Below are 26679 nucleotides of genomic sequence, written 5' to 3'. Positions count from 1 at the left end.
TTGGAGATAAGAGTCACAAGGACTTTCATGCTACAGCTGGCTTCAAAACATGATTCTCAGATCTCAGCCTCCTTAGTAGCTAGGATTACAGCATAAGCCACCAGTTCCAGGCTAAGTTATTTTTACTTTATGTTATAAAATTTCAAATGTTGAACAAAGAGAAAGGTAGAGGAGGTGGCAACATTTTTTTTCCTGCCACAAGGCTGACATTCTTAATGTTCTAATTCAATATTATCAAGTGACCACATTCCATAGAGATGCAAATATAAAAATTCTAAAAGAAAAATAAATTAAGAATGGAGAAAAATTTATTCAGGAAAAGTATGTTAAATGTGCTTACCTACAAGTTGAATATAAATTTTTGCAATGGTAAATCAACTTAATTTTTAGGTCTAAAATGGCAAATTTCTCTCAGTTCTAGGAAAACAATATATTTATCAACTTAATCATGTTGTTTTAAAAGGCTACTAGTACATTAAGAAAATATGCCTTCTATATCATAACTTCCTAAAATTATCCAAAAATATTTTATCAATGCTTTCTTAGGGAATTAAAGAGAAAAATAATCATTCCAATTCTAATAAATAAAATTTTCTCTAATATTTTTCATGAATTTGTGATTCTTTAAAAATAGATCATATTTGGACTCAAGCAATTTTCATATAAACTGATAAAATTTAAAACTTCATATAAATGAATAAAGAAACATCAATTCTCTAGACCTATCAAATAGAATGCTTTTATGCTTTTATATATACATATATTATTGTAGAGATACTGTGCAGAGGGGTTACAGTTACATGAGCAAGGTAATGAGTCCATTTCCTATTGAGCATACAATCCTTTTTTTGAAAAAACAATCTTTTATTCCAGCATTTAAAAAATACACTGGGACATGATAAAATTATATCATATCATATTATTATATCATCAGGTCTCTAGTCATTCACACAGTGAGACCAAAGGAGGCTACTCTTAGAACACAAAGACAGAATACCTATGTGCATCTGATCATATAAAGTAATATTTACTGAAATGAACTCCAGCAAATGGAAAGAAGTTTTTTTTTTTGTTGTTGTTGTTGTTCCTGTTTTTCTTTTCATTTTGTCATTTTTTTGTTTATCTGTCTTTGGGAGGATAAAAGGGGGCACACAAATGGTGGGACAAAGGGTAAACAAATGCAGCAGTGGTACTCATTAGACACTATGTTGAGAATGAGTTATATAACTTCTGGATGGGGATTGGAGGAAAAAACTGGGAGAGAACAAGGGAAGGGATGACTGTTCAAAAAGAAATGTAGTCTTAGCTGAGTGTTGGTAGGTCATATCTGTAATCTTAGCTATTCAGGAGGCTGAGATCAAAGTCAGTCAGAGCAGGAAAGTCAAGACACTCTTAATTCCAATTAATCACCAGAAAACCAGAAGTGGTGCTATGGCTCAAAGTAGTAGAGCACTAGCCTTAAGTGGAAAAAGCACAACCTTGAGTTCAAGCTGACAAAAAAAAAAAAGTCCTCTTTATCTCACTTATGTAACTGCAACCCCTCTATATCTTTCTGTAACAGCAGAAAAAAAGACATGAAAAGAACAAAGAAACAAAAAAAGAAAAACATTGTAAGATTAATTTTAGAAAATTTTTTGCCATAATCATTTTTATCTTACTACTTTTCATTCTTTCATAAACGCAGGCAATAACACTTCATGGAATGAGGATGACTTCCTCCGAGACCCTAAATTTCACTGGCCATCATATGGTAGACAATTGCAGAACTGCTTCATTCTCACTTTCTTTACCCTTTGTCTTATCCAAATTGTACAATTTGACATAGGTGGAATTAGTCAGAGAGGTGGTTAGAAACTCAGAAAGTGAAATAAGAGTAGAGGTGAGAATCACATTGGGTTCAAGAGTGAGAATGGAGATGTGACAATTTAGCACAAGTAGAAAACGGAAGTAGAAAACAAAAGATGACTCAGTTCCAGGTTTCAGGATGCTATGTTTAGTGTCACACATTCAAAAATCATTCTTATGCTTAGAAGACCTTCAAAGTTCTGCAGAAAATATCCCTGCTGTTGTAAGTGTGTCAAATATAACTAACAAAGGGAAGAAAACAAATGACAAGGGAAATAAAGCAATTTGCTTCATCACTTTTAAAGGAACTAATTAAATTATATATGTCCAATTTGAAGACCACTTTAACTGTTCCACCAGTAACAACTGCAGATAATTTCTGAATCAATTGATGTATGTGTGACCTTCAAATTCAGAGAGCTATTGTCCTATGTAATCAATGGAGACATACGTTTGACTAATAAATAGGCACATGCAATGGAAAGATGAAGGGAAACCAGACACAGGTCATTTCTGCTAGACTCACTTCACAGGGTGTGAAAGAAAAACCAGATATATCTAATATAAAAGATAAGTTTTTGATGTTAATCTGATATGTGACATTTAATTTCAAGTTCCTGCAAAGCCTCTCTTGGCAGAGGTTATTTTCTCACATACTAAATGTTTTCATATGTAATGTACTCAAGCATACCAACAATTCTACTTCCTTCTCCTTCCTCAACCTCTTGTAGAGTCAAAGCTGATAGAAATTGGACTGTAAACTCTTCAGCAGTCTCTATCCTCTCTGGGATGGATGAACAAGATAAACAATTCCTGTGGAGATGCTATTGTCTGGCACCTTTCATGAAAACATAACTTACAACTAAGACAAAAAAATACAGTTTAAAAACCCAAACAAACAAACAAAAACAACCCTTAGCCGGGGCTGGTGGCTCACGCCTGTAATCCTAGCTACTCAGGAGGCTGAAATCTGAGGATCATGGTTCAAAACCATTCTGGGCAGGAAAGTCTGTGAGACTCATATGTCCAATAAACCACTAGGAAACCGGAAGTGGCACTGTAGCTCAAGTACACACACACACACACACACACACACACACACACACACACACACACACACACACACACACACACACACACACACACACACACACACACACACACACACACACACACACACACACACACACACACACACACACACACACACACACACACACACACACACCCCCCCCCCCCCCCAAGCAGTTTCATAAAGAAGGTAAGGAGATCCTAGCTACTCAGGAGGCTGAAATCTGAGGATCATGGTTCAAAACCAGTCTGGGCAGGAAAGTCTGCGAGACTCTTATGTCCAATAAACCACTAGAAAACCGGAAGTGGCACTGTAGCACACACACACACTCACACACACACACACACACACACCCCAAGCAGTTTCATAAAGAAGGTAAGGAAATAAAAGAGCTTTTGAAACTTCATACAAAAATTCAATGAACTCCATCATCAGTGGAGAAGAAAATCTCCCAGAAAATAAAATAAATGTAATAAAAAGATTTAAAAAAAGTAAACAAAGATGACAATAGAAGATCCACTACATGAATAAGAATTCCAAAAAGATTGAAAATGAAGAGCAAATCACTAATAGGAGTTCTAATGATTTATAATCTGTTTAAAATCAAATATAAGGCCTAATAGTATTAACAGCACAAGATAAATAAATTTGAAATAATTATTAATGATGTTTTGAAGGATACATTGCAAAAGATAAAGCCAGCAGGCACCAAACTAGGCTGATATTCATTTCCTGTGTAGGCTTCATAAAACTGTAGTAGACTTCTGTTACTACATACACAACTGTAGCAGCCACTGTGAAATCCACCAGCCATTGGTATTCTGGAAAGTAATGCAATGCTGAAAAATAATGGTTAAAAAAAGTTCACTTAAACTTTCACAGTTTTAGTTTATAAGAATTTAACCATAATTAACTTTTAATGTGCTACATTTTATGTTAGATTGCAACTTAAAGTTTGCAAATATAAAACTCAGTAAAGAAATTCATAGGTTAAAACCTAAAACTAACTTCAATAGCTCATAAATAACCTGAAATTACAAAAAATTATGCAAAATATTTAAATGATTTGCAAATGTGTTGGTATTTTAACTAACCATTTTTTATAAAACAATAAGCAAAAATATTCTCTTTTGAGAATCTAGCTATTATTTTAACTTCAGTAAATATAAATTGGTACAGAAAACAAAAGATTTACTTGAATGGTTCATTTCTGAGAAGTTATTAACTGATGAAGGACTGGTAATTTTGTAAGTAACTGCAAATGAAAATAATAAATAGACAGACAATGCATTCCCTTTTCTCTTAAGCAAAGCTGATGAGTGTTTGCTAGTTTTACTTAAGACCAAATTCCTTCAACACATGGTTACATTCTTCACAATTTATGTTAAAATTTAAATTCTCTGGTAGTAAATAAAATTCCATCACTCTTTGTATCACTGTTTCCTCAAACTTTTTACAAAGTATAGATATTCAAGTTTATCTTCTCTATAGAATGTAGTCCAAAATACCAGCATTATTTTTTTAATTCATGGAGGTACATCACATACATAAACATCAATTCATATGTTCTCATTGGTACTTAACAAAGTGATTTATTTTGCTTTGGAAAGTATTTGGTTGTAAAGTATTACAATTATAACTGCTAATGCCACACATTTACAGAACAAATCATATTTAAAAAAATCATATACTCAAAGGCTTTCTAAAAATATCCAAACAAGATAGCCAAACATGTATCATTTCTGAGTTAAAAACAGTAATATTTTTAAACACCATTTTTTGTGTGTGTGACTTTATACATTTCCTGGTTTCTTTACATTACATTATGGTAATATTCTGAATGTGCTTCAAGTTATTTTAATTGCTCTACGTTTTCTGTTGTGACTGAGGAAGTTTTTGAACATCAGACTGGAAGGTTTATTCCAAAATGGTTGTAGAAATGATTCCTCTATCAATTCCTTACCCTCACAAAGAAAAAAGTTACCCAGATTCAGCCTTTTGGCTAACTTTATGGAAGGACAGTAAAATGGGTAGAAGATAAATATCTACTCAAATAAAGGCTTTTAGTTTTTATTAATTGAAGTAAGCATTCTAAATGTTCACACCTGCCCATACTCTCACCAAGCTTCTTCCATGGACATCACTCATGGTAAACATTGAAAAGTTCTTATACTCTTGATGAGCTTCTTATAATACACAGTTAATACAAATTGAGATAGACTCACAAAAGTACAAATGATATATACTCTGGACATATAGTTAACTCATGAGTTATAATTACATTCTTCTTATATAAATTACATTCTTCTTTATATAAATCTGTATGTGCCTACACTAGACAATTAAGACTCAAATAAGGTTCAGATTAAAAAAAACTTTTATCTAAACATTCATATACAGAATGCATTCACAAATGGTAACATAAATATAACTAGAATTGCTCTTAATATTCAATATTTTTGTAACTAGCTCTCAAAATTATACAAGTGAAACCAAACAATCTACTCTATTCTAAAGCTGCATTACCTAATTTCAACTTTTTAAGGTCATTAAAATAGCCTTGTTCTTATTAACTGGCTCTATCTCAAAGTCATTAAATCTTCTTTAAATGAGTTAAAAGAAAAAATAAAAAAACTAACATAGCAGCTACCTCTACCTAATGCATAGGACTGAAGGAGTTAATATAGTTATAATAATGTCTGATACTCAGTATTTTTATATTATTTAAGTAAAATAGTGATAATTTTTCTATAAATAGCTATTAGTAAAGTGGTAAAACTATACTAGAAATAAGGGAAAATATGCTTATTGTATTCATTCATGTCTCTGGATATTTTCATTTAAGGACACATATAAGGACTTTGCAAAACAAATGTGATGACTAGTCAGTAGAAATCTTATGTTTTAAATGTTGCATAGAAAAAAGTGAAAAAATATTGTAACATAACCAATTTCAAAAGTTTCAGTGATACTAGATAATAAACTTAGACTGTTGCTTATTGATATCTTTGTCCCCTTTTGTTATATATAGTTATAAATTAATACACAAAATGTTCAACTTTCAAATATTTTGATGATACTCATATCACACTATATGTAAAATGCCAGAAGAATCTATTATAATTTTTCAAGTCTGGTCTGAGTCCAGAAAAGGTCAAATGACATATGGTGCTCTATGCATCATCGAAATAATTTTAATGTCCCACTTTCTATTCTTTGTTATCACATGATCAGGTGGTTCTCAAACAGTAAAAAATCAAAATCACTTGGAGTGCATTTATTTATTTATTTATTTGTCAGTTATGGGGCCTGAACTCTGGGCCGGGGTGCTGTCCCTCAGCTCTTCAGCTCAAGGCTAGCGCTCTACCACTGAAGCCACAGAGCCACTTTTGGCTTTTTTTGCTTATGTGGTGCTGAGGAATCGAACCCAGGGCCTCATGCATGCAAGGAAAGCACTCTACTACTGAGCCACCTTCCCAGCCCTTGGAGTGCTTTTAAAATTGTCCCAGAACCTATCTCAAGTGTCACTGAATCTCAAAGAGTAGGAGTGACAAATCTTGTAAAGAACTTCTCTAGTGATCCTAATGTACAGTGATATGTTTTGAAAACTAGTGTTTCAAATAATAATTCCGTACATGAGATTCAAACAATTTCATATACATTTCATTTTAAACTTGAAATCAGTATAGTCATTATTGTAGAAATTGACACATGAGACGGAAGAGAGTAAATGATTTATTCTGAGATATCCAATGGATAAAAGTAAATATTGAATAAGTAAAGTTCTTCAGATTCTAAAATTCCTTTCTAGTACGTTAGAATAAATTACTGAAAATGTAAGTAATTCAATACAAATATACAAATACAGTTGAAAACTGCACAATGAAAGGAGTGGACTAGTTCAAGGAGCAAAAAGTGGTTTAGAATTTGAGATTATAAAATTGTGACTTCAAGTTAAACAAAAGTATATAACAGGTTTGTATAAACTAGCCTCTTTTGAGGAATGGGGAAAATGATGCTACAGGTAAGGCAAACAGACAAATTGAATTCAAATAGTCATCTTGATCTTCTAAGTTCTTAGATATCATATTCTACATAATAGACTTAATGATTAGAAAAAAAAGATCTAGCCACAACAGATAAATTGAAGGTATTTTCACTTCCATAATATAAAACTGAGATTGACAGAACACTTTACCAAGATTTCCCTTACCTAACGTATCCACTTCTGTAACTGACTTTGTTTCTAGATGAAGGTCAATATCCTTTGGAATAGTTAGTGGTTTATTTTCAATGTGACCATTATATTTCCTATAAAAATCAGACAAGTGACACAGAAGACAAGTTATCTACACTGCTACCCAAGTGTTTCTATCAACTAAATACAAAGGAAATTTAAAAGTTCATTTGAAAAAAAGCAGAATTCCTACTATTTCATCCTAAAGAAGGTAACTCAAAAATTTAAAAAGGAGAGTCCAAAATACTGATGCAAATTATTATGTTAATATATATTATCAAAAACAAGAACAAGAACAAAAGCTTGGCTGCTAGTACACCCAACCATTCTCCTGTTCTCTCTCATAGATTTAATGCTATCTAACATCTATTTCTTTAGGCATAAAATAAAGGGAATGATGACAAAATATATTGTCTCTGGAATAACATACACACACACACACACACACACACACACACACACACAGATATTTAACTACATATAAGAGTTGAAGAAATATAGTAAAATTAATATACACAAGAAAGTCAGAAACATGAAAGCCTAACATATTTGTTTCTACAAAAAGCCACAGACAGAAAAACAGAATTCTTCAAGTGCATCTGTATATTCTTAAATTTAGGTTTTAAAGACAAATGTAGAAAGTAATAAACCAAATTTAATTTTTAAAGATAATCAAATACACAGAGAATGATTTAAACCAAGTTTTAGTAACATTTGTTTCAATTCTGGCAAGTTTCCATTTATTCTTTTTTTTTTTTTTTTGGTCCAGTCGTGGGGTCTGAACTCTGGGCCTGGGTGCTGTCCCTCAGCTCTTCAGCTCAAGGCTAGCGCTCTACCACTTGAGCCATAGCGCCACTTCCGGCTTTTTTCATTTTGCTTACGTGGTGCTGAGGAATCGAACCCAGGGCCTCAGGCATGCAAGGCAAGCGCTCTACCACTGAGCCACCTTCCCAGCCCCTCATTTATTCTTGAATAAATACAAACAGATAAAAATCTCAATTAAAACAACGAGGGACAAGAGAACATCACCAGTACATCTTTCTGCAATTATAAATCATGTTCAACATATAAAAATGTTACTAAATATCTACTGATTACAAGGTGTTAAAAACTCAAGTATTTACAAAATGATTATCATATTGCATTAACTAAATTCTACAAGTGCTGAACTATGAAGGTAGAGGTAGAATGCAGAAAAAAAATATGTACACAGAAAACTAACCCAGATTAAAATCCTGGCCCTTAAGTATGTTAATTTGGGCAGTGCATTTAGCATCTCTGATCAACAACTTCTCCTTAGTAAAATTTAAGTTAAATTATTCAGGGTTGCTCTGTGTATTACACATGAATGTATGAATTAGTTTTGGAAACTATACTATTAGACAAGAATATTTTATTAAAGAACTTAATGAAAAGGAAGGCTTTTAATGAATATTCCCATGACTTTGAGGTATATTTATGAAGAGAAAAGAAAAAGAAGATGGCAGTAAAGTCAGAAAACAGTCTTTCCAAATTTCCATTGTATGCCAAACAACCATTAATGTCTAAAGAACTTTTCAGCACCTACAAATTCGTTAGGTCAGGTTAACATAATTTTGCAATATACATGAGAAATTTGGTGATCATTATTGTCTCTAATGTTTAATAATATGTTAAAATAATAATTTCAGAGTCAAAGTGAATCCACAGCTGAGGAAATGAAGGCCAATTCAGGGAGGATAATTAGTCTGAACACTTCCCAGTGAATTAAACTTAAATAAAGATAAGCAAATTTAATACTGGATGAAGTTTGCTTTCCTTTTAATTTCTATTTTTTGTGGTACTTGTGTTTGAACTGAACTTCCTTGAGCTTGGTGGGCAGGTGGTTTTATAATTAAGCTCCACCTTCAACCCTGCTATTTTTTGCTGATTATTTTGTGATAGGGTTTTGTTTTCTGCCAGGGTGCATACCTGGGTACAATCTGTCCAAGTTAGGCTTTCCCACTGTAGCTAGAATAACAGGCAAGTGCCAGCACCATCCAGATTTCTGTTGAGCAGCAGGTCCGACTGCTCAGGCTGCACTGGAGTCATAATATTATTAATTTCAGCCTCCCAAGTAGATAAGATTATAGGCAATGAGCTACTGGTACTCAGCTAGAAATTTTCCAAGTGACTACATTAAGTGTTTCCATTTCACAAAAGCTATCATTGATAGGCAGTTCTCTATAAACTTTAATCATAGGTAAAGTATTCAAGAGCTAAGTGGTAGGGATATAAATCAGTGATAGAATTCTTGCTTAGGTCCTGGGTTCAGTCCCCAGCACTGTGAAAGTTTAAGAAATAAACAGAACCTATAAAGTTATACAGTCCACCTTTTCTCTCTCTCTCTATTTTTGTCGGTCGAAAGGCTTGAACTCTGGGCATGGGTGCTGTCCCTGAGCTCTTCAGCTCAAGGCAAGCACTCTACCACTTGAGCCACAGTGCCACTTCTGGTTTTCTGGTGGTTTATTGGAGGTAATAGTCTCACAGACTTTCCTGACCGGGCTGGCTTTGAACTGTGATCCTTAGATCTCAGCCTCCTGAGTAGCTAGGATTACAGGTATGAGCCACCAGCACCCAGCTCAGTCCACCTCTTTTACTTTAAAAAATAAGGAAAGTGCAATCCAAAAGAAGTCAGTTTACCAACTAACATAATATGAACTAATTAAAAAATAAGTAGGAAGAAAAAAGAAAGAACTCACATCAATTGACATCTTTAAATAAAGTACATGGGTTACAGTTCTCTCCTCAATCATTGTGTAATAAAATTCTCTTTAACATGATTAATCTCCTATTGTTTTCATAATTTAAACAAATATAATTAATGATTTTTAGTAAATAACCATTGTTTTGTCTTATAATTTCTACTTATTAGACTGCATAGGTTATAACCACAAGTATACCAACGGTTTATAGCACATTTGATGTTTCTTTAATCATTTATTTGCATAAAATAAATTATGCATAGGGTTTATGCATAAAACATTTGTATAAATTGTTAGTCAATACTTTATAAGATCACCAATATAACTTACCTGTCTTTTTTGCTTTTCCCTTTTTGCTGCTTCCCTGCAAGAATTCTTAATTCTTCTTCTGTAGGATGTTGGTACCATCTCAAACTGAGGGAAAAATGAAAATAAATCCTTTGAGTAAAGCATAACACTAGATTATTCCTTTATTCTAAAAATATTTAACGAGTTTCCTATTTGTGAAGAAACTGGCAAGGAAATATTAGGTGAAAACTGTAATCTAAAATAAATACTACTAATGTCTTTAAAAAGGGTTTGAATTCAAATTCAGTTAACACCAAGCACTTACTAGATGCCAGGCCCTGCTACAGTAAGAGTACAGTTCATATAACCTATACTGTTGTTAGAAATAAGTGAACTGATCTCTCCAGGCAATGGGACAGGAGCATATTAATTCTCTATCCACTCTTCATGTGAAGAAATTGATAGTTATCCTTCAAAGAAAGTTGCTTGCTTGAATGCTCAGATATTTACAGGCATTTCCTTCCCTTCCTTGAATTTCACTGAAGAATTTGCATGAGTTTGAGTTTATAACAATTAGAGAAAACTGTTTTCTTACAAACCCCTTTACTCTTGGCTATAGTGTAATAGTGTAACACTATTTGGTTAGAGTTCCGACAACTGAGTATATTCATCTCTATCACAAAATAAAAATATCGAAATGAATCAACTATCCCCTCATAATCACTAATCAGCTCAAGCAAGTACATGCTTGTTTAAATTTTGTCCAAGGCTTCTCAGAAGGTAAAACAATCAGTGAACAGCTAAGCAAGGACCTTAACCAAGATCTTATTTTTATAAAAGAAACAAAGACCTAATATTGATGGAATTCCCAATTTTTAAATCACAAGTCACAATTTTTAATGTGAAAAATCCTTGTTAGAAAATATTAGCAAACTTTTTTGGCTTTTTTTATGGGGGGGGCGGGGACGGGTACTATGGATAGAACCTGGAGCATTATACCTGCTGGCAAGCACTTTGCCACTGAGCTACATCCCAGCCCAGAACTTTTTTTTTTTTAATCTGTCCTAGGGCTTGAACTCAGAGCTTAGGCGCTGTCCATGAGCTTTTTCCCTCAAGGCTAACGCTCTGCCACTTTGAGCCACAGCGCCACTTCCTTGGCTACTATTTTTAAAACAGTAAGAGTCGACAATTTGAGTACTGGTTATAATATCTGATGTTATTAGGAAGCCACCTTTTTTTTCAATAACAGGGTTTGAATTCAGGCTTGGTTTTCTTAATTCATAGAAGATAACACTACCATGTGAGCCAGGACTTCAGCCACGCTATTTTAATTAAAGATAGATTCTTGTAGGTTTTTCTGCCCAAGTGGTTTTGAATCTCGATCTTCAGATCTCAGCCTTCTAAATAGCTAGTATTACAGGCATGTGCCCATCCCTTTATTGTTAAATTTTCTGACCTATGATAATGAATTGTGATAACTTTTTAAAAATTCACCTATTCTACAGATACATACTGGAATATTTATGACTGAAGAAACAAGATAGTCTACTACAGTTGGAGTGAGAAGAGATTAAGGGCGATACAAATGAACTAAGTCTGACCACTAGCATGTTGAAAATAGAGAAATTCATTACATTATTCTGTGCTCATAATTTTTCACTGAAACACACAAGATCCAAATGTATATTAGGCTTACAACTTTGTGTTCCCTTAGTCTATTTCCGCAGATTCATCTTCAACTGTTTTCTATGGAAAGTAATAAAAAAAACTACTCTGACTAAATGACATTTATTCCTCAGAAATTCTCTCCTGATATTTTCTACATATATTCTTCTATTTATAAAGAACTATGTTCCTATATGACAATACTTTAACTTACCCTGAAGTTGTATCCTATGATTTACAAAGTAGACTCTCTGGTATAATTCTCAGTTCCTGACACAAAATTTCAAAAGCCCCAGATTATATTAAGTGACAAAGGCAACTGTTACACAAATGAATTTTCTTGACAGGCTACTATGTAGCTTCTGTGTGGACACCAGAAATGCAAACACATAATTTGAGAGGGCCAGGACTTTAAACTTGTTAGAGAGACTGGAGATTTAAGTGTAGTCATTTCAATTCATAGATCAATGATATAAAATCAATGAAACAATATCAGATCTATGAATGAAACTCCATAAGAAATCTGGACATCAAGGCATGGAACTTCCTGGTTGGTTAATGCACTGATACACTCTGAAGGTGACACCTGACTCTGCAGTGAGTGAATAGGAAGCTCTGTGTTCTTTCAGAGACCTTAACCCATATGAACACTTTATAGAAAACCGAAATCATAAGTTTCTTGAGTTGGTCATTCCAGTTAATTACTGAACTTGAGGCGGTCTTAGGAACCCCTGCATTTGTAGCTAGACAGTCAGAAGTACAGGTGGCCTGGCTACCCCCAACAACTTAAAGCTGATGTGTGAGTAAAGGCACACTTGTACAGGACTCTCATTTTTAACCTGTGGGATCCACACTAACTCAAGGCTGTGTCAAAACTAAATTATAGCAAACTGAGTTGACATCAGGTGAGTTGGATTAAAATGCAATTTAATCCTCCTGAAGACTTTCTGGTTTAATTGTTTTTCTGTATACTGTTACTGGCATATAGTAAGTGCTCATAAAGGATCATTGAATCAAAAGAATTTGAAAATATTCAATTCTCTGTATATGTATGTCTGTATGTGTATATATATATATATATATATATATATATATATATATATATCTCCCAACCAAAAAAAGTCCCTAAATTACAGTTAACGAGTAGACACTTCCTGAAATTTCTATTGAAGTCCAGAACTTTAACTTACAGTCAATTCTCTTTATTCGCGGTAGTTATGTTCTATAAAGTCGCCGCGAACACTGAACCATTGCTCCTAGGGGAAATAGAGGGTTAGGTTCCTGCAAGCCTCTAGGTCACAATATTTTCATCAAAGGACCAATCAACTGATCGATGAAAGCACACAGTAATCTTGATTTATGTGTACTCCTATCTACTTTACATCATGTATATATTGTTGATTCCTTAACTTCGAATTCATGACCAGCTTCTCATACTTTACGCCTGAGCAAAGCTTATCCAATATCTACACTGCTATGTTAATATCTATACCACATTTTCCTGTTTTATGAATTATTCCAGCAGATTTTCATGTAAGGTAGCTCAGTTTTCTTGTACTTGGGAATACTAGACAGTACTTCCATATTAAGCATAGGGAGAATTTTGAACAGCAAAATCACTAACAAAAGTGAAAAAAGCAGAGATAAAATGGGAGAATTAAAATAAGAAGGCAAAGGTTCTCATGAAAGACCGACTGGGAAACCATGTGTATAGATACACACAACATTTTCATGACTGTGCATTATGCCCCCATGAATGACCAGGAAAGCTCCAAGTACTGACTGAGCATGTGTACATATCATATACAGAATCTACATATAATGAGTACATAAATTCAGAACACTTCAGTAAATAACTTATTTAAAAAAAACTAAAATTAGTTGTCCACTTTTGAGAAATAATCAGTAAATAAAGTCAGCATAGCAAGATTTAAATTATATTTAGAATGATGAAGTATTTTCAGACCTTTACATTTTCTAAAAAAACACTTACTTTAAAAATTTACTCAACATTGCTCCATTTTATTCTTTTAAGCTCATTTTGCTAAAATAGATTACGTTTATTATAGTTTTATTAGACTGATTAGCAATATGACTTTTCAAAGCTGAACCCTAAAGATGCTGAATGCTTTTAGGACTGGTATGTTTCCCTTCATTCACCAGCTATTTACAGAGAGCATTCTATTTAACAGGTACTGTGCTTGACAATGGACAGTCCTGAGCGATACAGCTAAAGTCCCTGCCTTTCTGATGCTTCTACTCCAGTCAGGGTAGAATTTAACCAACTGAAAAAAAAAAAAAGAAACATAAATCACAAGTGTGATGTCACAGCAAGTACCAAATGGCGGGAAAGGATATGAGACACATGTGAAGATAATTCCCCTGAGACATTTAACTAGCAGCCCAAAGGGTAAGAAAAGTAAAGAGAAGATCACTTCAGGCAGGAACAGTATTCCAAAAACACAAAGAACATGGAAGAAAAAACATACAGTATTGAAATAACTAAAAATCCAATGAGGCAGAAGCCTCAAGAAGAAATGTAACAAAGAAAATAAATATCCAAGAAGGGAGCAAATCATGTAATCTCAGAGATCATAGTACTGAATTTAGATTTTAAGCTAAAATATTAGTTTCAAAATAGGAAAAATAATTTATTTTACATCTTATAATCCCTTTTTGCTGCTCTGTGAGTTAAAGAAAAGCAAGAAAAAAATAGAAGATATATTTTTGGACAGCAAATCAACAATCTTTACTGAAAGACTTAAAGTAGCAGGTAAAAACAATAAGAAATAAAGGATATCTACATTTCTGATTTGAAGATGATACTACATTATTGACAAGGAATAAAGCAGGAAGAAACCAATTTAAAGATGTTGACTTTCAAATGTCTTTTAGAGGAAGTGGGAATGAGGCTCAAGAGATAAAGAGCTAGCCATATACACAAAAGCCAGCAAGAGCATGAGACCTTGAATTCAGGCCCCAGTACTAGCACCAAAATAATAGAAATAGTAATAAATAATAATTATTATTGTAATAATTATAAAAGTGCCTTTTGGACATCAAGTGAAAATGTTAAAAGGACAACTATGCATTAAAATCTAAACTTCAGAGATAGTTTGGGTCACTGGCTAATGGCTGTATTTAATAAAAAAAGTTGTAATAAAATCCATTTTTAGTAATAATTAAATCAAATAATGTTTTTGTTTTATTTGTTTTGTTGGTCGTGGGGCCTGAACTCTGGGCTTGGGTGGCGTCCCTCAGCTTTTCAGCTCAAGGCTAGCACTCTACCACTTGAGCCACAGCGTCACTTCTGTTTTTTTCTGCTTATGTGGTGTTGAAGAATTGAACCCAGGGCCTCATGCACACAAGGCACACACACACTCTACCATGGAGCCACCTTCCCAGTCCCCATATCAAATAATTTTAAATAAAGTGATCTATACAAAGAATAAACATGATATAAAGTTGAACAGTTACTGAAAAATTGTGGATAATTCAACTTACTAATTTGACTATAAAGAGAAACAAGAGAAATAAACACATACCAGGGAATGAAAACAAGTACTTCATTTTAGTGTGGAGGCAAGCAAGGTTGTTATTCTTCTTTGCTGCCATTACCTGTTTTTTTTTTCCTTTCTTTCTTTTTTTGTCAATAATAGGGCTTGAACTCGGACTGGGTATAGTCCCTGAGTTCATTTGCTCAAGACTAATGCTCTACCACTTTGAGCCACAGCTCCACTTCCAGTTTTCTGTGGTTAACTGGAAAAGAGTCTGATGGACTTTCCTGTCTTGGCTGACTTTGAACCAAGATCGTAATATCTAAGCTGCCTGAGTAGCTAGAATTACAGGCATGAGCCACCAGGGTCTGGCTTTGCCATTACTTTTAATGGGGGAGATTAGAAGAAAATAAGTGCTTGCAAAAAAAAAAAAAACGAACAGAAACTGAAGACATTAAGATATAAAACAAAAAAGAAGGAGCTGAGTATCAGTAGCTCACCTGTAATGCTAGATACTTAGGAGGACTAGGGCTCAAGGCCATTCCAGGCAAGAAGTTTTTGAGATCCTATCTCAACCAAGAGCTGGGCATAGTGATGTGCACCCATCATCCTAACTTCTCAGGAGATTGAGATTGGAAGGATAGTGGTTATTGGGTACAAAAGTTAGTAAGACCCATTTCAACATAAAAGCTGGATGTGAAGGCATATGCCTGTCCTACCAATTAACATGGGAAATGTGAATAGGAGGATATTAGTCTACCAGCCTGGGTAAAAAAAATAAGACCCTATCTCAAAAACAAGGGCTGGCGGCATGGTTCAAATGGTATTCTGTATGACCCGCAAGTGTAAAGCCCTAAGTTTAGAAACTCTACATTTTGGAGAGAAGGGGGAGGGGGGGATGATATGGGCAAGTAGCAAAACCTAGGTGGAAGTTAAGAGACACTAAAATCCACCTCACCACTTAAGTGTAAGATTTTGGCCCTTCTTTAACACTTCTTTAATAAACAAAAATTTAAATGCATACACATTTTTAAGTAAAAATTAAGTTAGGGGTTGGTACATGAACTAGGGGTATAAAGATGACAGCAGTGGGCTCTGTTTTCTGGAACTCATAATCAAGCTGAGGCATGCACACAAAAGATTTCAGGTGAGAAGATTCTGACTAAGAAGTAGATTACAAAAACATGGCTGGCAGCATGAAGTGACCACCTATGGTCAGGGATCATGGATTCAAGGTATAAATAAGTTTGTTTGCATGATTTTCTTTAACAACAGTCAGTGCCTCATATACAGTTTATACCAGGTGGTTTATATTTATTACTATTCTTTGTATTCTGGTGTCATTTTGTTTTTTATTTTGCTGCTAAATTGATATTATACCTTAGCAAAGTGACTGCTTTCTTGCAAGTGTTGTACTATGCGTTTCTAATGTTGACTTGGAGAACAGATATTTAAGTTCACTAGATTTAGAGTCCATGCAGCAGTTAATAATAGCCATGATAATACAATTAGCGGAAAAAATGTTTTATGTTGGTATGTTGAAGAGTATGAAGTATAATTGAGCATATCACCTATAAAAAGAAAATAAATAAACAAAAATTACTAGAAGGAAATACAACAAAATTTATAGTGATTTTTCTTTGTGATGAGAATATAGTCCACTAAAATGTTTTTTTGTTTTTGTTGGTTTTGATGCCAGTCCTTAAAGCTTGAACTCAGAGCCTATGTGTTGTCCTTGAGCTTTTGTGCTCAAGGCTAGCACTCTACCACTTAAGCCACAACTTCATTTCTGGCTTTTTGGTGATTAATTTGAGATAAGAATTTCATGGGCTTTCTGGCCCAGGCTAGATCTGCACCAAGACCCTCCTATCTCAACCCCCTGAATAGCTAAGATTACAAGAGTAAGTCACCAGCACCTGGTGCCATTTTTTTTTTAAAATCAGTTTGTCTCTTTTCCCATATTAAAGACCTGTGTGGCTTTTGAAGTAAAAAAGAAACTCACTAAAAAAAAATCAATTTTATAACATTTACATTGGTTGGCAATTTATTGGCTTTTTCTCACACTTATGTTCAGTTGAAATTGTTAGTAGTACTTCAGAATAAAGTTAACTTGGTATTGTATTTCATTAAAGTTGTGAAATAGTTCTACAATGACCATTCTCATATCCACTCTTTAATACAAAAGTATGTTGCAGAGAATATGGAATGAACTTAGATTTTATTTTACAAATTTATGAAGCAACATCATGTACAGCAAACAACTTCAAAATTTTTAAGAAATAAAACTTTTAGGAGTATGAAATGAGAAAGTGAACAAATACCAAAAAACAAAGTATTGACAGAGAAAGCTAAAAGAGTTTTAAAACACAATCATATAGAACTCTACTTCAGAGTACACAACATAGGCTCATTTATTAAATATGTGTTTCTTAGCCTCAATATTTATATTAAAATCTGATCCCCAATGTGATGCTATTTGAAAGATAGGCATTTACAAGTTGTAAAGGTGAGATCCATAAATGGGATTTTAAAATGAAGGAAGCAAGCTGACTACCATATGAAGATACAAGAAGTTGGGAAAAACTGAAAAGGAGTTCTCAACGTAACTGGATCCTGTTTTCAGATTTCTAGGCTCCAAAACTATGAAAAACAAACTTTCACTCAGGCTGTGATACTTCATTATATACCACAGAAGTAGCTAAAGGCAATTTTAGTTTCTATTCTAAATTTTCAAGATTTTGAAAAAATGAAAATGAAGATTGCTTAAAACCGAAGCAATCTTTCAGCAGCAGTAAGAGAAATCTATTTTTTTATAATGTTATTCATTGGAAAATTTCATAGACTATCATGAAGACAGCTAAAGCAAAGAGAGCAAAGAAGGAAACAAGCATTCAATAAAGGTAGCAGAAGGTTTAAATTTTTCCCTTAGGTCACAGGTCCCACCTACTGTGCATTTGAATAGTAGGCTTCTCTCACCAAGGGAACTTGCATGTGATTAGGACACATGCAACAATAACAGGCAAAATGAATTAAAGAATCAAATATGAAGGTACCACAATACCCTCTTTACCCAATGTAAGATGAGACAAAATCAGAATACATTTGACCAAAACAGAGGTTTGATGAGGGACATATGAAGGAATTAGCAGACCAAAGTCAGAGATTCGGGAGATAAAAGGGTGGAGAAAAATGCATGAAGTTTGAGCTAAAACAATTAGGAAAATACAGAGCAAATACAGCATGGAAGCCACTATGGAGAAAAAGCAATATCCTACACTTCATGTAAAACCTACTATTCAAATGTACAAAGAATGTAACCTATCACTTATCTCTTCATGAAAAGAAGGCCAAGCAAACTTCAAAACAAAAAGTAGGGCTGGGAAGTTGGCTCAGTGGTAGAGTGCTTGGCTTGCATGCCTGAGGCCCTGGGTTCGATTCCTCAGCACCACATAAGCAAAAAAGAAAAAAAGCCGGAAGTGGCGGTGTGCCTCAAGTGGTAGAGCACTAGCCTTGAGCTGAAGAGCTGAGGGACAGTGCCCAGGCCCAGAGTTCAGGCCCCACAACTGGACCAAAAAAAAAAAAAAAGTAACTGTAATTACAGTAGAATTAGAGAATATTTTGGCCACAAATCAGTGGACATGACAAAAAACACTGAGGAAAAAGAGCAACAGAATGAAGAAGCATTTCTGTTAGTTAGAAAGCACAGGCACTTCAGAATTGAGTTTCCAAAGTCAACAATACATCTTAAAAGTTGTAAACCAAAGAAGTATTACTAAAAGTTCTTGTTAAACTAGGAGCTCCTTGAATAAAGTCATTTAAAAAAAAAAAACAAAAAGAGAATGAGCAATATTTTTTATAATACAGGCTGATAATCCCTTAATAAGTATCCCTTATTAAAATATCTAGAAAAATAGTGTTTTAAGAGTTCAGACTTTGGAATATTTGCATTTACAGAAGACATCCTAGAGATGAGAGTAAAGTCTAAACACATTTTATTTATGTTTCATATACACATAGCCTGAAGGTAATTTTACACAGTATTTTCAAAGCACCTATGTTTTCACTAAAACCTAGTCCCCAAGGGTCAAGTATAGAGTTATCTACCTATGATATCACATGAATGTTCAAAAAGTTTCAGATTTGAGGCTGTGTTAGATTTTGTCAGATTGCAGACTAATTAGTCAACATATTCCTATTACATATTGGAAGGACAGAGTACAACTTAAAATATTGTAACAGTAACAAGGAACAAACAATCTCAAATGGCAAGGTAAGAGATACAGATAAAGTATTGACAAAATGAGAAAATACTTCTTAAATTCGACTTCATATTTAGTAGGTTTTGGGCCATCCAATCTATGATTATTATTTCCTTTGACTGAGAACACAAACTGGTTAACACAAGCAGAACAGCTATGGAACACAGAATGTAAAGAGGAATTATACGTAATTTATAACCTAAAGGATATATTCTAACAGGCAAAGACTAGCTAGAAAAAAAAAAGATAATTTTAATTCGTTCCATCTCAATGAAAACTGCTCAAATCTGACACTTTAGGGCAAGAGGTAGTGTGGTCACAGTAGTCTATCCCACACCTTCGGGGAACCTGCCCAAGACCCTGGCAAATGCCTGAAACTGCAAACAGTACCAAACCCCGCATATATTGCTTTTGCCTACATATATACATTATTGATAAAGTTTAAACATATGAGGTTCACAACAATAATAGTAAAATAGAACAATTATAACAATATACTCTAAAAGTGTTCATGTGGTCTGTCAACCACACTTCCTGTATAATAAAATGCCTACATGATGAGACTAACTAATAGGTGAATGATGTAAGCATTGTGGCATTGTGATATGTGCTTGTAAGAGTAACATAGCACTTTAGTACCAGAGAGTAGATTTGATAACCTGAGATGGCTACTAATTGACTAAGAGGCAGATCCAGTAGACAGATGTTGGACAGAGATGATTCACATCCCTGGAGGCACAGAATAGAATTTTTTCATGCTACTCACAATGATGTACAATTTAAAACTTACAAATTGTTAACTTTGGAAAACCCCATCTCCAGTACTAGGAATTGAGCGTTAGGACCTGTGAACACTAGGAAAGTACTCTACTAGTTGATCTACAATCCCACATGTGTTCTTGAGAGGGTCTTACCACTACCTTTGCACAGGCTGGCCTCAAACCCCAAATTCTCCTGCCTTCATCTCAAGTATCTGGGATTACTGGCATGGTTCCATAATTAGCTACAGGCAAATAAAATAGTGGAAAGTGAACACACAAGTAAGAGAAGAATGCTGTCTTAGACTGCAAGTTGGATTTCCAAATCTGTTTCTTTTCTTAGAATGTAAACTTGAATAAATCACTTAAAACTCATTTTCTCATTTGCAAAAAAATAAAAAAAGATATAGTATCATCTATTGAAGAAAAACACCAGGAACTCACCAACCTTGTTTTTATTTTCAAGGTAGAATAAAAACTACTATTTTCCAGACCTTCCTTCCTGACCTACAGCTAGGATTACTCCAAAGGACCCAGGCTATGTAATCTGAGAAGAAATGATGAAGCTATTTCTAAGTATGATATCCCACCATCTCTTATGGTACCCCCCCTACTCTTTTCACACGCCAACTAGCATGGTATGTGACAAGAACTCCAAGGTCTTAAGATCTCAGTCTACAAAGATTTCAGAGCACATCCCAACATCTCCCCTCTGACCTAGCTCATGGTGTAAAGGTCCAAATGACTTACCACATTAAAAAAATTATCAATATGTCTTATGCAAGTATGTGGTAATAATACAATTAAACCAGGCTAAAGACAGAGGCCATTATGTGATAGGGATATAAATTAACAAGATACCAAAAGAAAATAGTAATTTTTAAGAATATTTCAAACAATATATTTGTAACTTAAAAGTTGTAATACTGTAAATATCAAACTCTAAAGCCAAAATTCTTCCACATACTCATGGCTATCTACATCCACTGTGTTATCTATACATATTTTCACCTAAATAGTTCCTTTAAATAGTTCTGTTCAATAGAGTTACTTCCAAGACACGCTAAATTATTTAGTTTTTATAAAATAAATACCAAGAAGCTGAAACATGTTTTATCAGGCAGGGAAGTTTAGAGGAGTGGGGACAGACAAATTGAGAGAAAGGGTGAACAAATACAGTCATAATATCTAATGTACAATGGAACCAAGTAACTTGAGGTGATGCGTTGGGTTGGGACAAATGCAGAAGAGTGATGGAAAAGGTGACACTGATCAAGATGCATTGTACGCATAAACTGACATGTTGAATTAAAACCTCTTTATACAACTACTTACAGGTAATTTAAAATTTTTAATTAAAAAAAATTTAAAGTGGGAATTGGTGGCTCATGGCTATAATCCTAGCTACTCAGGAAGCTAAGATCTGAGGATTGCAATTAGAAGCCAGCTTGTACAGGATAGTTCATGATAATCTAAATCTCCAATTAACTGCCAAAAAAAAAAAAAAAAAAGCCAGAAATGATGCTGTGGCTCAAGTAGGAGTGCTAGTCTCAAGCAAAAAAGCTCAGAGACAGAGCCCAGACCCTGAGTTCAAGCCCCAGGATCAGCACCAAAAGTGAATACATAAACAATAAAAAACTTGAAAAAATGAAAGTCCTGTTGTATCTTTCCCTTTAAACTACTTTAAGTATTTTACAGGAACTAAAAGAATGCCCTCAGATTTTTCTTTCTTCAATCCAATGGGTTAAAATACAAACTGCCATTTATTATCAATAATACTTTTTGGAGGGGGTGGGAAGGTTGATAGTGGTGCTTGAACTCTAGGCCAAGGTGCCATTCTTTAGCTCTTCAGCTCAAGGCTAGCACTCTACTACTTGAGCCACAGTGCCACTTCTGGTTTTCTGGTGGTTTATTGGAGATAAGAGTTTCATGAACTTTCCTGCCCAGGCTGGCTTTGAACTGTGAACCTCAGATCTCAGCCTCCTGAGTAGCTAGGATTACAGCTGTGAGCCACCAGTGCCCAACTTATCAATAGTATTTTTATATAGGAAATGGAGAAGAGATTTTAGATGATTTTCAGTATTAGAATGGTACCATTTCATATTACAAAAAGTTGATAAAGCATTAATTGTAAAAAAAGTTGAAACAATCATGTTTTCATGACTTTCATGAAGTCTCATTTGTATTATAAGCATAAGAGTTCAGATACATGCAATTTAGAGGAGAAAATAAATTACTGTATTTTATATACTTTTACAAACGAAGGTTTTATTTCATCTAGAACTAATGATAATTTGCATGGTAGATGCATTTCCTTTAATCTGTAGACACTGGTTCTGCTAAGTAAAGCATTAAACCAGATTACTTGTATTAAAGCTACATGAAAAAACTTATAGATGACTGATTTTCCCTCTTTAAAGGTCTGACACAGGCTTCAACTCTACCAAAACTTTAGTTTTTATTATGTTAGTATACATCTATAAGTAGCTATTCCTTCACACATTCACTATATACAGATGCAGACATACCAGTGTTTCAAAGCAATTTTAAAGATGACTAAATATTTTTCTGTATTTGAACATCAATATGAAAAAGGTATAATGTATAAAGAAGAACACAACAATTTAACAATTTCTACAAAAAAAATTGCTGAAGTTTTTGGGGTTTAACTTGTCTTGCAATTTACGAAACTACTCATAAGAGAGCTAGTCATTGTTTTCTCATTTCAAAATGTTTGAAGAAAAGAAAATGAATATACTAAATAATACCAGAATTTGGTTATTTATTAAAGATAAATAATTAGACATAGTAGCAAATTTATTACTTACCTTCCAGAATTAGAGAATTTTAGCATATATATTGTGTAGAGACTTTTTTTTTTTTGCTTCTAACTATATGAAATATCTAACTTGCTATTTTCGAGTTTTCATGTATTGTTCATTTATCACCGGAACAACGTAGTTCTTTTTCAGAAAGAGCTGAAGATACTATTGAATTTATAGTACAATAGGTAAAATCCCACATCACTTCATTCTTTTCCTTGTTGAATTGAACAGTAAATTTCTTGTAATAAAACAAAGAATCTCTAACTTACAAATCCTGAAATGAGTCATTGACAATCATGTTGTAGAAACTTCTCCCAATAAATGGTGGAAACATGTCAGCACTTTCATTATAAATTCTCACCTTCCTTATCAACAATTGGTTTTCTGCTTTTTTTTTTTTTTTTTGGTCGATCCTGGGGGCTGAACTCTGGGCTCAAGGCTAGCATCCTACCGCTTGAGCCACAGAGCCACTTCCAGCTTTTTTCTGCTTATGTGGTGCTGAGAAATCGAACCCAGGGCCTCATGCATGCATGCGAGGCAAGCACTCTACCACTGAGCCAACTTCCCACCCCCCCAATCAACAATTCATTTAAACTTAACTAGAAAAGATATGTGGTAGTCACAGTGGCCAGACACTCAGAGAAAAAAAAAACAAAAAAAAAAAACCAAGAGAGGTAGAATGGGAGAAACCTTCCCATGTTATACCTTCAAAAACAGGAATTAGCATCTCTAGAAAGTTAACCAGGCTTAAAGACTGAAAATGCCAATCACAATCAACCTGTCCTTGCCTTACCTGCCATTACAGAGTAGCCATCGAGCAAGAGAATAGTGAGGTATAATCTTCTGCATGACACTGGCCATCACCATGGTAACAACCAGCTGTATACCTATCACACCCTGTGTAAAACAAACAAACAAACAAATAAATTTAACAGTAAATGAATTCTGACTTGGGTTTACTGCTGAAAAACTTGCCATACAGCTTGAAAATTACATGTTTAAGAAAAATAAGTTTACTATTAAAATACATCATTATCATGGCATTTAGGTATTCAAGATGACATACTCAGTTTAAACTTAAAATTCAGTATGTAGTCTCACCTCACAAACCTTTGCTACAAGTTAATGAAGTGTTACATCCATGTGAACAAAAGTAAAATGAATTAGATACACTTCTGAAATCTTTTCCCAATAAATGTTTTCTATAAATTAAGGATATCAAAATAAAGTGAAAAGTATTGATTATCCTCCATATACCTAAAACACCATCTTGCTAATAAGCTTTTGAAGTAGTATGCAAAGCTAGCTTTAGTAGTTAATTCAATAATTCCAGTACTCAGGAGTCTGAGGCTAGAAGATGAATAATCAGAACCTGACTCCAAGTGTATGTCAGTGTCTCATACCTGCAATCCTAGGTACTGAGGAGGCTGGGGAACAGTTTGAAGTCATCCCAGGAAGAAAAGTCCTTAAAACTCTTACCTCCAAATTAACATAGTAGGGTGCTAACTTCAAGTAAAAGTTCACAGACAGCACCCAGGCCCTGAGTTCAAGCCACAGTATCAACACAAAACAAAAAGAACCTGACTCACATGAGAAAAACATCTTTCTATCAAAGTTGTTTGTTTCCTTTTTGTTAATCTTGAGAGAATGTTTTTCTGAAAAGTTCCTGCTTTGACCAGGTGGCTTGACCCTTGTTAAATACTTTTTAGATATATACATCCTTTTCCTAAGCACTTTCATTAAGACATGCTGTTAGAAGCTCCTTCAATTTTAGTTATTTTGGATGCATTAAGCCACAACCTTTTGCAGATTGTGAACCTGAGATAAGCCAATGCAAGCAGAGGGGCAGGGCCTGCCTGCTAGGTTAGGGATAAAAAGGGAGCAGCCTGCCTGCTCTGTGTGCTTGCTTGCCAGATTTTGGGCTGATGGTGCACCCTTCTAGAAGTGAACTTGGCCTTGCTGAGTTCCTTTCCACTTGGTGTCCTTATTCCTATGTGACACCTCAACATCTTGAGATATTTCTAACATTCAAAAAAGAGAAGTATGAATATGATATGTTGATGGCAGAACCTGAAAACTGAAATTGCAGATTCGAAAACTGAACTTATACTGTTACCATCTATTTCCAGTGAGTAGGTCCTCAACAACATAAAACAATCCTACTAATTTTCTGTCATCAAATCCTATACCACCCACTAGATGTGTAATTCTGGAGATATTAAACACCCTGCACCTTTATTTTCTCTTCCATAAAACAGAGATAATAATTCTATCTATGTCTTCAGACTGGTTGGGAATTATGCCTCATACATAGTTAAGCAGTTAATACATGATAGTATTGTTTGGTTTTGTCATCATGATTATTATCACAAGTACTAGGAGACAGAATTTTTCTTATCAAGAATGGAGAAAAAAGTGCTATTAGTCTCAGAAACTCAAATTTTTGGCATGAAGAAGTAATATAAAAATGTCAGAAGACCAACTGTGTTAGCAATATCCCCACCTTTGCTCCTCAGCTCCACCTAGATCTGAGCTACTCCCTGCCCTGGAGCTTCCAGACCTACAGCTGGCCACTTCCTCTCTCTGCCCAGACCCACCTGCTCATACATGGCTTCCCTTTTACCTCACTTCCCCAGAGACAGACCCTCGACTTGGATGGAGGCAGATACCATGTGCTCCCTCTACGGGGAGATATAGCCCCTCTAATAAACCTTACGTTTCTCCTGTGCTGCCTGCTGTGGTCCTCTGGGAGGGTCCTGAAGGATCCTTTCAAACTGGAGTGAAGTATTTGTAACTCATGTCACAAAGGGACAATTTAATAGTATGTAGAGTTCTTATAACTCAGTAAGCAATCAATCATCTAAATCTAATTTTTAAAAAGATGATTCCTCAAAAAATAATTAAAAAGGTTCTTAAATGGAACTTCTAAAAAAAAGTATAACAAACCTACCTTAGCTACTTCTATTTGGGATATTTTAATGCCTTAATCTCTACCAACTAGGTTAAAGTTAACTAGGTTAAACTTTTACATTAACCTAACATCAAATGTTCTTTTCTTTTCCATTTCCTATCATTATTTTTCTGTAATTCATAATAGAAATCCTGCAATCACCATACAGTGCACGACACTTCAAAAAACTTGTTCAAGTAGAACAAGGCCAAGAAATATATTAACACATGTCAGAAAGATAGTATATTTGAGATTATAGGTGTCAAAAAGTAAAAGATCTCTATTTAGTCAGTTTTGTGGACACAGTAAGTAACCTCAACCTGGCCTACAAGGAAGTGATAGTATCACAGAATTTTCAAGGTCATGTAGTACAATATCTCAAACATTTTGTAAAATGTTATTTGTATAGATATTTCTGTTCCTTAAAAGCAGAAACCTATCTTGATCACATCTAATAAATGTCATAACTATTAAATGGGATTTCAGAAAGATTATTCTAGAAAACAGATATGATGAAATGTGATAAACTGGAGTAAGATTTTTTTTTTTGCCAACATTTG

The 26679-nt window shown here is 34.3% G+C and overlaps 1 protein-coding gene across 5 annotated transcripts in view; it reads right to left on the bottom strand.

The window, feature by feature from the left end:
- Nucleotides 1-26679, bottom strand: part of Tmem161b (transmembrane protein 161B) — a 61701-nt gene that overhangs the window by 22071 nt on the left and 12951 nt on the right. For 4 of the 5 annotated variants that reach the window (XM_042690805.1, XM_042690804.1, XM_042690806.1 and 1 more), the window contains 4 exons: nt 23963-24066; nt 10208-10291; nt 7131-7228; nt 3600-3756 (listed from right to left, as the gene is read on the bottom strand). In XM_042690805.1, the coding sequence (XP_042546739.1) occupies nt 3600-3756; nt 7131-7228; nt 10208-10291; nt 23963-24066 (443 nt within the window). Of the gene's footprint in view, nt 1-3599; nt 3757-7130; nt 7229-10207; nt 10292-23962; nt 24067-26679 lie in introns of those variants that run through there. The other variant, XM_042690808.1, reaches the window with a different exon arrangement.

The sequence above is a fragment of the Dipodomys spectabilis genome, unplaced genomic scaffold (assembly GCF_019054845.1).
Source record: "Dipodomys spectabilis isolate Male_0828 unplaced genomic scaffold, ASM1905484v1 ptg000140l, whole genome shotgun sequence".
Taxonomy (NCBI): Eukaryota; Metazoa; Chordata; class Mammalia; order Rodentia; family Heteromyidae; genus Dipodomys; species Dipodomys spectabilis.
The sequence above is the reverse complement of the archived record's forward strand: the minus strand, read 5'-3'. Positions and strand labels throughout refer to the sequence as shown.